The sequence below is a fragment of the Plecotus auritus genome (assembly GCF_963455305.1).
Source record: "Plecotus auritus genome assembly, chromosome: 4".
In the NCBI taxonomy this organism is placed as follows: domain Eukaryota; kingdom Metazoa; phylum Chordata; class Mammalia; order Chiroptera; family Vespertilionidae; genus Plecotus; species Plecotus auritus.
Window position 1 is genome coordinate 60,244,069 of NC_137775.1, and position 12,323 is coordinate 60,256,391.

Here is a 12,323-nt window from a genome sequence, read left to right on the forward strand (position 1 = left end):
TTTCACTGAGAGGATCATTAAGCGTCTGTGTCCTGCGAGCAGAAAGAGGAGTGAAATTCCACATAGTCCATGTCAGAAATGAAACAATGCATTTTAGGCACTTTGGAAAATAGAGAAGAGGGAAATGCCTAAATTCTACTTTTCTAACAGAAGCATCTTATCATTTTGGTGTGTGTGATTCCAGTCTTTTTTCATGTGTTTGCTTTCTTTTCTAACATCTTACCTAATAATAGACAAACATGTAAATTGACCGTACCTCCACTACGCCACCAGCCAATCAGGAGTGATATGCAAATTAACCCAACAAAGATGGCGGTTAATTTGCATACACAGGCGCCAAGTGACGGGGGCAGGTGGGATGCTTGTGATGATGACAGCAGGCGTTCTGCCCCACCCCCGGTCTCTCAGGACCTCTGGGCAGCGTGGGAAGGCGGGGCTGGAGCAGAAAGAGGCGGCTCCAGGGCCTGAACGGAAAGGGGCTGGGCCGGAGTGGAAAGGTGGTGCCGGCAGCCAGGGAAAGGAAAGCCCATTCTAGCACGAATCTTCGTGTATCGGGCTTCTACTCATTTAATAATGTATGGTGTTTTGTTTTCTGGTATTTTCATAAACATTTCTCCATAATATAGCACAGTCTTAATAACCATAATTTTTCATAAATGCATAGTTTTACATTGAGAAGATATACCTAACCATTCTAATATTCTTCGAAACAGACTTATCTAAATAACTCTAGTGTACAAATAGCTCCTCAGTGCAACTGAAGTGAATTTAAGAGCGTATATGTAGTGATTTTGACAAGAGGGAAAATCCATTTTTCTCAAAGAAAATATGGGAAGAGAGGACGTTTGAAGAGAAAGATAGTTTGAGTTGATGAAAAGGAAAATTGAAATTGTTTTCTCAGATTAATTGGAATTTTCTCAGAAGAGTGGTGAGAGTTAAATGGAGACTCAACCAGGGATGGTTTGAAATTACCTGTGGGAAATCTGAGGAAATTGCTTTTTTATTTTATTTTTCAAAAGGAGGATAAAAGCATAATGTGTAACCGTGTAACCCAGGGAGGTTAGGAATAGCAGGACATTTCGGGAGAGAGCTGTGAAAGGAGAAAGCCGGCACTGAGGGCTCCCCACGCTGGGGACTAGAGTGGAGAGTGTGACACACAAACATGGAAACAGGGTTCTGTGATGCTGGGAAGGAGTGCTGAAACTGCCCGCGGAGTCCTGCTGGTTAGTGAGCAGGGTCAGGAGGCTGGGGCAAAAAGGTTTTGTAAGAGGCTGTGGTCAGAATAGAGATTATTAAAACTGCAGGGTGTTGAAGTTCAAACTTAGTAGGCATATTACGATATTCAGTTCAAGTTAATTACCAGTCAGGTCATTTCAAGATGTTTCCCACGTTATCTAAGAAATCCTGGTGTGATTTCTTGAATAAATCTCTACTATCCACACTTCCCTTTGTTGCTGTGTTTGTATTTGACTCTTGCTACATAATTTATATTTGGATTTTCATTTTATATCTTATTTGTGTATGTGTGCTTTAATACAGTTTGCTGTTTTTGAAAACAGACAAGATATAAATTATATATTAATTTTTTGGAACAGACAAAAACTTCTGCCATATACTCACCATCACCTCTGTTCATTAAAATATAACTAATACTCTTTTTCTATTTCTAGATTGTGAAAGATGCATACCAAGAAAAGACAGCCACAATTTATCCTGAACCCCCAAACAAGGAAGCGTTTGTCTGCTCTCAGATGTATAGCACTGATTATGACCAGATTCTACCTGAGAATGCCCAGAAAATACAGACCAAATCTGACCAGTAACATAATAACTAACATTTCTAACTCCATTAATGAGATCTGAAATCTTCCATAATTTTTAAAGATTATAATCTTTTATAATGATTTACAATATGCTAGATTAAGATAATTTTACTTTAACAATCTAAAAACTTATGGGAAAATATTAATATACTTTAGGGCACATATCATACTAGACAATTTTGCTTCATTTACTTTCTGGTTATTTATGATTTCTATCTTATTTTGTCCAAGTTCTCTTTAAAAGCTATTGTACCTACTACTGAGAAACTCATTGTTTTTATTTAGGGAACTAATAGGAAGACCAAAATTAGTAATAAATTGATATGATTAAAATTAAAACCCATCATTCTTTGGTTGACCATTTTGTTAAAAATCTTTTTTTATATATAGACAGAAATATATTTAGGCATAAATGAACTTTTGCTAAAAACAGAAATAACAAGTTGTTGCCTAGAGAAATATAACTTCTCAGGTATTTTTATTCCAATTCCAGACCATACTAGTTCTTTTGGTGCAACTGAATTCTAACATTTCTAAGAAAGACTATTGCTGTTTACAATGCATTAGGCAGCCTTAGATTTTAATATTCTTTCTCCATTGTTACATCTTCTTATCACCTTGGCCTCCATCACATATCCCTTCTAATAGCACCTTCCTTTCCCCTGACTAAGTGCCCTGTCCTTCAGCTCCCCTTTACTGCCGCCAGGCCTTTGAGGACTGTGCCCCTCTCCTGAGGCAGGTGCCTTCGGCCTGAGCAGTGGGGAGAGCAGAGGGAGAGTAGGTCAGCTCCTCGAGAAAGGGCTGTCTGTGCAGCCAGCCTCTTAAGACAGGGGTCTGCAGGGTCAGGGCCAAGAGCCCAGCTCCCGGACAAGCTGGGCTCCCCCTTGAGTGACCTGCTCTAATGTCCCCTTGATTCTCTCAGATAATCAAGAGTTCCTTTTGTGGTTACAGTAAACACAATTTCCTTTGAATTTGGAGAAAATTTTGTTATCACCCCCAATATCAGAAATCTTTACATTAGGTATTAAAATATTCTAATTACCATTAGTAGTTACAGCCAAGAAATTCATGTTCATTTCAAGCTTTACTTTAGAAACTAATCACTGAACTAGTGAAGACAATTTTAAATTCATAAGCTCAGGTACAATAACGTTTGCTATTTACTTGTAGAATTTTTCGGAGAATTTTCTGGTTTTTGAAGTAATGCTTTTAAAGTATATAAAAAGATGTTCAATGTAAACTATACTATAAAATGATTTTATTGTAAGTGGAAGGTTACAAATTGTTTTAAGTGGGAGTAGAAGGGGTGGGGGTATTTCTGAAGATAAGATTTAGTCAAGAATTTCCTCAATATAGTTATTTTGATAAGATGCAGAACGCCTCTTTTTTGTCTATTTCAATGTTGTCTTATAGCTCTAACTAAATGTACTTACCTATGCAAAAGACTTATTAAAGCATAGAAAAAGTGAATGAAGAAAAGTGTAACATTGTTTTTTCTCTTAAAGTATTGTTCATTTGAAAATAATGCTGGGTCTTAATGGGTGGTAATGTGACAGTATATAATGAATTTAAAAATATTCTGATAGTTAATTTCAATATGAACTTAGTTGATTTAATACATGTTGTATACAAAATGAATGAGCTTAGAGGAAGATAGTGAAACAGCTTTGGATGGTTACTTACTAAGTAGCATGTATTCTCTGTACCTTATCTTATTTAATGTGGTCCCCACAATTCCCTTATGAAGTAGAGATTTTGCCAGGTCCACAGAGCTAATACTAGTAAGTAAAGGAGCCAGGCTTTAAATCTATGTTTGTCTTTCTTCTTGGTCTGTTCTCTTTTCACTAGAGTACAGTCTAGAACAGCACTGTCCAACAGAAAATGGAAGTGAGTTACATGTATAATTACTAGGAGCTTCATAAAAAGGAAAATGGAATTTATATTAATAATGTATATTAATAATATATTTTATTTAAACTAGCATATTCAGAATATTATCATTTTGACATGTAATCAATATAAAAATATTAGTGGGATATTTCACATTATTTTGTTCATACTAAGCCTCTAATATCCAGATATTTATATTTACATAAGTCATGAGAATATATAGAACAATGGAATAGAACAAGAAGCTCACAGAGACCCCCTGAATATATGAATTATAAAGGCAGCACTACAATCAGAGATAAAAAATGGATTGTATAGTTAAAAAGATTAGGAACTTAAAACTATAGAGAAAATTAAAACTATATACTATATAAAATTAAAACTATACTGTGCAAAAAGGTAGGCTTTAAATGGGTTAATACTTAAGTATGAATGGTAAAATATAAAGCTAATAAAAATGATTGAAGCAAAATATCTCTGAGACCTCAAAAACACAAACTTGAGGTTAAAAAAATGATGGAATGCATTATCTAAGAGTGGAAAGGTTTTGGCTGATAAATGGCTGCTGCCATAAAACTGTAAAGGATGAATAAATCCAGGACTGTGGGATAGGTTAGTTGCTCTACGGAGATGGAATCATAAAGAGATAATTTAGGTCAAAGGCTTAAGTTCTCAGCTCAAGGCACAGTATAAAAACGAGAAAAATGCTTATGTTTTTGCTAAAAGAATATCTTCTCTCTTACCAGCTGTAAGGCTGAAATAAATGAAAACCAAGGTATTACTTAACCGTCTGGCTGCCAAATTATACCAGGAGTTGCATTCACAGCCTTACCAGGCCTCGTCTAAAAGTAAAGCGTAATGACCAGGAAACAGTAGGACCTGGATTTGGAATGGGGATGTATGGCGGGGGGATTTGGAGGACTTGTGACACTCTGAACTAGGTGAACAATAGCCCGTGTTTGATTACTGAAAGTCCTGTGTCCCAGGAAACCCCTCAACCCCAGACAAACCAGAACACTTGACGTGTCCTCTCTTGCTAATGAAAGCGGGAGGTCTTCTTGTCTAAAGATGCTGTTGCTGCCTTGCTTGAAGATCCTGTGATGATCTCACTCGGTTTGCTTCCTGCTCTTCCTAGCTTACTTCTCCTTATCTCTGTACACATCATATCAGATTCCAGTAGCTGCGTTGGATACAATTACAAAGACAAACCCAAGAGGAGAAGATTCCTACCAAAAGAATTCTAGACTTCATTTACATTGACAAAACCTGAGGAAAATGTTTGGGATTGTGAAAATGTACTGAGGAAGAAGTGTAATTTTGGATTGGGTAGAATTAATTGATAGAGGTGCACTTGCCACAGGGTCTGGGTTTAATATGCTGCCTTAAACAATTGAAAGAAATTCTACTAGTTGGTTCAACTAGTTGACTGAAATATCCTATATAATAAAGAGGTAATATGCAAATTGACCATCACTCCAACACACAAGATGGCCGCCCCCTTGTGGTCAAAGATGGATGCCCCCATGTGGACACAGATGGCTGCCACAAGATGGCCAGCAGGGGAGGGCAGTTGTGGGTGATCAGGCCAGCAGGGGAGGGCAGTTGGGAGGGACAAGGCCTGCAGGGGAGGGCAGTTGTGGGCAATCAGGCCAGCAGGGGAGGGCAGTTGTGGGCGACTAGGCCTGCAGGGGAGGGCAGTTGGGGGTGACCAGGCCGGCAGGGGAGGGCTGTTGGTGGAGACCGAGGCCTGCAGGGGAGGGCAGTTGGGGGTGACCAGGCCTGCAGGGGAGGGCAGTTGGGGGGGACCAGGCCTGCAGGGGAGGGCAGTTGGGGGGGACCAGGCTGGCAAGGGAGGGCAGTTAGGGGTGACCAGGCCAGCAGGGGAGGGCAGTTGGGGGCAACTAGGCCTGCAGGAGAGGACAGTTAGGGGCAATCGGGCCGGCTGGGGACCAGTTAGGCGTCGATCAGGCTGGCAGGGGAGTGGTTAGGGGTGATCAGGCTGGCAGGCAGAAGCGGTTAGGGGCAACCAGGCAGGCAGGCAGGTGAGCGGTAGGGAGCCAGCAGTCCTGGATTGTGAGAGGGATCCCAGATTGTGAGGGACACCCCCCCAACACCGGGCCTCTAGTACTATATAATAAAAGGCTAATATACAAATCGACCAAACAGCGGAATGACCGGTCGCTATGATGTACACTGGACACCAGGTTGCAGACACTCAACACAGGAGCTACCCCCTGGTGGTCAGTGCACTCCCACAGGGGGAGCGCCACTCAGCCAGAAGCCAGGCTTATGGCTGGTGAGCGCAGCAGTGGTGGTGGGAGTGTCTCCTGCCTCTGCGGCAGCGCTAAAGATGTCCGACTGCCGGGGAGCGGGCCTAAGCCATCAGTTGGACATCCCCCAAGGGCTTTCCAACTGCAAGAAGGCGCAGGCTAGGCTGAGGGCCACACCCCCCCCCCCCCCGAGTGTACGAATTTCGTGCACCGGGCCTCTAGTAAACTTAATAATGGCCCACATTAAATACAATTGAGAATGCCAACATTCCTTGAAATAATATAAAGGAATTCAAAGATTACAAAAATAGGAGTGTTGGAGTGGATTTGTCCTGTGCAAATCAAAACATTCTAATCCTAATTATTTCCTAAGTTTCCCAAGAGAACCTACCGGTGTCACTGAGGCCTTGAGAGACACATCGGTAAAGGGAATAGCAGCATCCATGAAAAACATTAAAAAAAAATTAAGGTATAACTAACATATAACATTATATTAGTTTCAGGTGATCAACATGATTCCATATTTGTATATATTGTGAAATGATCACCACAATAAGTCTAGTGATCATTTGGCAACATACATAGCTACAAAATGTTTTTCCTTTTTTATATATATATTTTTTGGTGCACCAGAGAATTTTAATTATTTGTTTATTTTTTAATATATTTATTTATTTCAGAGAGGAAGGAAGAGGGAGAGTTAGAAACATCACTTATTGATCAACTGCCTCCTGGATAACCCACCCCAGGGATTGAGCCCACAACCCAGGCATGTGTCCTTGACCGGAATCAAACCTGGGACTCTTGAGTCCACAGGCCGATCTCTATCCACTGAGCCAAACACGCCAGGGCCAAAATGTTTTTCGTATGAGAACTTTTGAGACGTACTCTTTTAGCAACTTTCAAGTTTGCAATAGAGTAGTATTAACTACTAGAGGCCCGCCGCATGAAATTTGTGCACGGGTAGGGTTCCTAGGCCTGGCCTGCAATCAGAGCCAATCTTCCCCGGGTGCCGGCAGCCGGCCCCGCCACCCGCATCTGCCACTACCCACCCCCGGTTCCCCGTTCCCCATCGGGCGATTGGGGCCTCTAGGCTGGGGGCAGCTCCTGTGTTGAGCATCTGCCCCCTGGTGGTCAGTGCACGTCATAGCCGACTGGATGTTTCGAGGTCTAGTTGATTTGCATATTATACTTTTATATATATAGATAGTCAGCATACTGAACATTATAGTCCATGACTTATTTTATAACTGGAAATGGTACGTTTTGACCACTCTCACCAATTTCCCCATCCCCCCACACTCCCACCTCTGTCAACCACCAGTCTTTCTTATGTAGCTACTAGAGGCCCGGTGCATGAATTCGTGCACTGATGTGGTCCCTCAGGGTGGCCTGCAGGGATCGGGCTGAAACCCGCAGTTAAATGCTACCTGCAGCTCCGACCTGCCGCTCCTGCTCATCCTGGTCCCACTGAGCCTGCCGTGGGCTTGCGCCCAATCAGTCCCAATTGGGAGAGGCTCGTGCCACCACAGCAACACTCGCCAGCCGTGAACCCTGCATCTGGTGCCCTACCAAGGAGAGTGGCCTGCAGGATCAGGACAAAACCGGCTCTCTGACATCCCCCGAGGGATCCCAGATTGCAAGAGGGCACAGGCCAGGCCGACCCCACTGGTGCATGATCTGGGCCGGGGAGGAACCGTGGGAGGGCTCCAAGGCGTGTTCAGCCCATCTCGCTCAGTCCCAATCAGCCGGACCACAGCAGCAAGCTAACACACCAGTCAGAGCGTCTGCCCCCTGGTGGTCAGTACATGTCATAGTGAGCGGTTGGGCGGCCTTAGCATATCATCATGTTACGCTTTGATTGGTTGAACAGTTGACAGTCACCTGCTGACCAGAAACTTAGCATATTAGGCTTTTATTATATAGGTTGGGCTCCATGTTTTGTTTAGTTTTTGTTTAGATTCCACATGTAAGTTTATTTCACTTAACATAAAGCCCCTAAGGTCTATCCATGTTGTCACAAATGGCAACATTTTACTTTTTTTATGGCTCAATAATATTCATATATACCACATTTCCTTTATTCACCCATTGTTGGCCATGTCTTGCCTATTGTAAATAATGCTGCAATGAACATGGAACCCATATATTTGTATGAATTAGTGTTTTAATTCCTGGATCATACAGTAGTCCTATTTTATTTTATTTTTTTCAGAACTTACGTAATAGTTGCACTAATTTACATTCCCACTGACAGTACACAAGTGTTCGCTTTTCTCCACATCCTCACCAATACTTATTTCTTGTCATTTTGATAATATCTATTCTGACAGGTGTGAGGTGATGGAAGCAGGAAGGAAGGAAAAAGAAGAGAGAGAGAGAGAGAGAGAGAGATACATCGATTGGTTACCTTCCCGCATGCACTCTGATCAAGGACAGGGATCGAACCTGCAATCCAGGTACATGCCCTTTACCAGGAATCGAACCCATGACTCTTTGGTGCATGATCGATGCTCTAACCACTCGGTACACCATTTAGGGATCCTCAGATTTTTAATCAGATTTTTTTGGTATTATTGAGTTGTATGTGTTCTTTATATATTTTGGATATTAGTCCCTTATCAGATACATGATTTCAAATATTTTCATCTATTCAGTAGGTTGACTTTTTCATTTTGTTGAGGATTGCCTTTGCTGTGTAGAGCTTTTTAGTTGATGTAATGTAATCCCACTTATTTGCTGCCTTTGTTCTTGGTGTCAAATTCAAGAAATGATCACCAAGTTCAATGTCAAGGTGTTTACTGCCTGTGTTTTTTTCCAGGAGTTTTGTCTCAGGTGTTTCATTAACACTTTAATCCATTTTGAGTTAATTTTTGTGTAGTGGTCCAATGTATCCAATGCCATTTACTGAAGAGACTGCCCTTTCCTCATTGTATATTTTTGGCTCCTTTCTCATAAATTAAATGACTATATATGTGTGAGTTTATTTCTGGATCTCTTCTGTTTCATTCATATGTATGTCTGGGGTTTTTTTTTGCCATACTGTTTTGATTGCTGTAGCTTTATAGTATAGTTTGAAATCAGGGTGTGTGATGCCTCCAGCTTTAGTCTTTCTCAAGATTGCTTTGGCAATTTGGGGTCTTTTGTGGTTCTATACAAATTTTAGAATTGTTTGTTCTATTTCTGTGAAAAATGCTATTAGAATTTTTGATAGGGACTGCATTGAATCTGTAGATTGCTTTGGGTATTATGGACATTTTAACAATATTAATTCTTTCAGTTGATGAGCATGTAATATCTTTCCATTGATTTGTATCTTCAATTTCTTTTATCAGTGTCTTATAGTTTTCATTGTACAGGTGTTTCACCTCCTTAGGTCAATTTATTCCTAGGTATTTTATTGTTTTCGATGTAATTATAAATGAGATACTTTTCTTAATTTCTCTTATAGTTTATTGTTAGTGTATAAAAAGGCAGTAGGTCTTTGAATATTAATGTTGTATCTTGCAACTTTACTGAATATGTTTGTTAGTTCGAACAGTATTTTGTTAGCCTTTAGAATTTTCTGTATATAATATCATGTCATCTCAAATAGAGGCAGTTTTATTTCTTCCTTTCCAATTTGGATGCCTTTTATTTTTTTCTTGCCTAATTGTTCTGGCTAAAACTTTAAACCTTATATTGAATAAAAGTGAACAGAGTGGGCATCCTTGTTTTGTTTCTGACCTTAGAGGAAAGCTTTCAGCTTTTTATCATTATGGTTTTAGCTGTCTGCTCATCATATATGCCCTTTATTATGTTGAGTTATGTTCCCTCCATACATAATTTGTTGAGTTTTTTAAAAATCACAAATGGAAGTTGAATTTTGTTAAATGCTTTTTCTGCATCTATTGAGACAATCATATGATTTTTTTATCCTTCATTTTGTTAATGTGATATATCATATTGGTGGATTTGCTGCTATTGAATAATCCTTGCATCCCAGGAAGAAGTCTCATTTAATCATGGTGTATAACCCTTCCAATGTATTGTTGAGTTTGGTTGAGGGCATGAAAAGCATTTTCATGACTCTTCTCTGTAAGCTGGGGAGGCTTGTGGAAAATGCTAGGTTAAAATGGGCTCCCTATTTCAATAGAGATGTCAGAATCTTGGGGTTGATAGAGCTTAATAGCAACACTTTGCAGCTATTAACAACTGAAGATGAATTGGAAACAATAATAGAAGGAGATCTTCTATACTAAAAATGGTTTAGTTTACAGAAATCTTTGCTGGTAGCCAGTAAATCATAGGACCCCAAGTCCTGAAATTTCGTTGAAAACTTTAACAATTAGGATGGCACATGTGCTGACCAAGAAAAATGGATGCCAGTATACAACTGATAACAGCCACACCAGTGTACATTAGCTGAATATCGCATGGCTTAGGTCCAAATATGTGCACAACCCACATAGGTCTACTTGATATGTATAACAACAGCAGAAAAGCCTGGCTCAAGATTGAGCTCCCAGGCCCTCACCAAATTGCCAATCACAGGTATGAATGAAAGATCTCGAAGGTGAAGAACTCTGTAAGTGCTTCCGACATCTTCCCTTGCAGCTCCATTTTCAGGATAACACCAAAAACATCACTAGGCCTTTTGGAAATCATCTGGCCACAGTATGAACAAATACAAATTTCTGGAATCTCTGAAACCATTGTGGTCTATGGGACAAAGTGCATGCTATAGGAATATATCCATCATCTATTTATTTTTCCAGTAGAGTTAGAATTGATGTCTTCATCATGTATGGCAGTATCCCCATAGTGGGCCCCTGATATATAAGAAAGGCCTATTCTGGCAGGAAGTACCATATGCTTTACAGGGATAAATTTCACCATCAAAAGCTTTACAATAAGCAAGGGTGTGATTCTTACCACATCTAGAATTAACATGATCTTTGGCATGTGCAAAAGACAGATGGATCTTTAAGAATGACAGCTGTGCCCAACCGGTGTGGTTCAGTAGTTGAGCATCCACTTATGAATCACGTCACGGTTCGATTTCCCAGTCAGGGGTCCATCCCCAGTTGGGGAAAGGGTGCAGGAGGCAGGCAATCAATGATTCTCTCTTATCATTGATGTTTCTATCTCTCCCTCTCCCTTCCTCTCTGAAATCAATAAAATATATTTATGAAAAACAAAAATAAAAGCTATTGAAAAAAGGATGACAGCTGATGTGAGACAATTTCTCTTTCTTGGAGCACATCAGTAGGTAGCTGTTGATTTGTCTAATGCTTTTTTGTTTGTTTCTCCTTTATTCCAGTAAGCAGAGGGCCCCAAAGCAGTTTGTGCTATCAACAAGCAACATTATATATTGTCTTTTGTCAAGGTTTCATTAACTCTCTGATACTGTCCCAGAATACAGTCCTTGTTACCAGACCTTGATCATCTCACCATTGTACAGTGCACATGCTGGTCTAACACATTGGTGATGCTGTGCTCATAGGACCTGAGCACAGGTGTCGTCAGGTTCCATGGATACCTGAAAGATATATTGTGCTAATAGATTAATCCAAAGAAAGCACAAGAGCCTCAGCCAAGTTTGTGGAGGTCCAGTGTCTGGTGCATGTTGGAATGTCCCCTCCAAATGGTGTACTTTGTTCCACCAACGACTAAGGAGGAGCCTCAGTGTTTGTTGGGTTTCTTTGAATTTTGTGTCCACTACTCAAACCCATTTATGGGTGGTCCAAATGCTTCTAGCTTTAACTGGTCGAAGAAAAAGAAAGGCCTCTCCCTCTGCTCCTGGCTGCAGTGCCTTCCGAAGGAAGATAGAATAGGCTCAGTTTTGAAGCAAATCAGGAATCTGTATTAAACCAGGATTTTTGAGCAAACCATGCTTGCCCTCTTCAGAAAATACCTATTCTCTCAACTTACCACTGGGCTACTTGAGGTAAAAGCAAATGAAAGAAAACTGTCTGTGAAGACCTCAGATAGGCTCCCTCAGGGCCTTCTCAAGTTCTCGGAAGGGATGGGTGGCATGTAAGCTGTCATACCTGGAAACAAGTTCACAGACAACATATTTCTAATTTAACATGGGGATGTTGTGTTAGGGTCCTTTAAGTCACCTGGCCCACTCCTCAGTCCATTATACACGTATCCTCAGCACTTAGACTCTCGATTCCAATAACTACAGGCTGTTGTTCCTTGTGATTAAGCCCCCCTAACACATACTAGTAGTAGACCAAAAAGGAATAAAAAGCAAAGAACATACTTGGAGAAATATTGATTTAATTTGGTTTTTAAAAGACACTGCAACATTTATGAGCATTCTTTGCAAATAACCATTAAAAAATATAAGGTA

The 12,323-nt window shown here is 40.5% G+C and overlaps 1 protein-coding gene across 2 annotated transcripts in view; it reads left to right on the forward strand.

Annotated features, from left to right (window-relative positions):
• The window catches only part of ME1 (malic enzyme 1), a 178,481-nt gene extending 175,186 nt beyond the window's left edge, over positions 1 to 3,295 (forward strand). For both annotated transcript variants that reach the window (XM_080664459.1, XM_080664460.1), the window contains one exon: positions 1,671 to 3,295. In XM_080664459.1, coding sequence (XP_080520585.1) covers positions 1,671 to 1,823 — 153 coding nt within the window. In that variant the 3' untranslated portion in view covers positions 1,824 to 3,295. The remainder of the gene's footprint in view (positions 1 to 1,670) is intronic.
• The last annotated feature ends 9,028 nt before the right edge of the window (positions 3,296 to 12,323 follow it).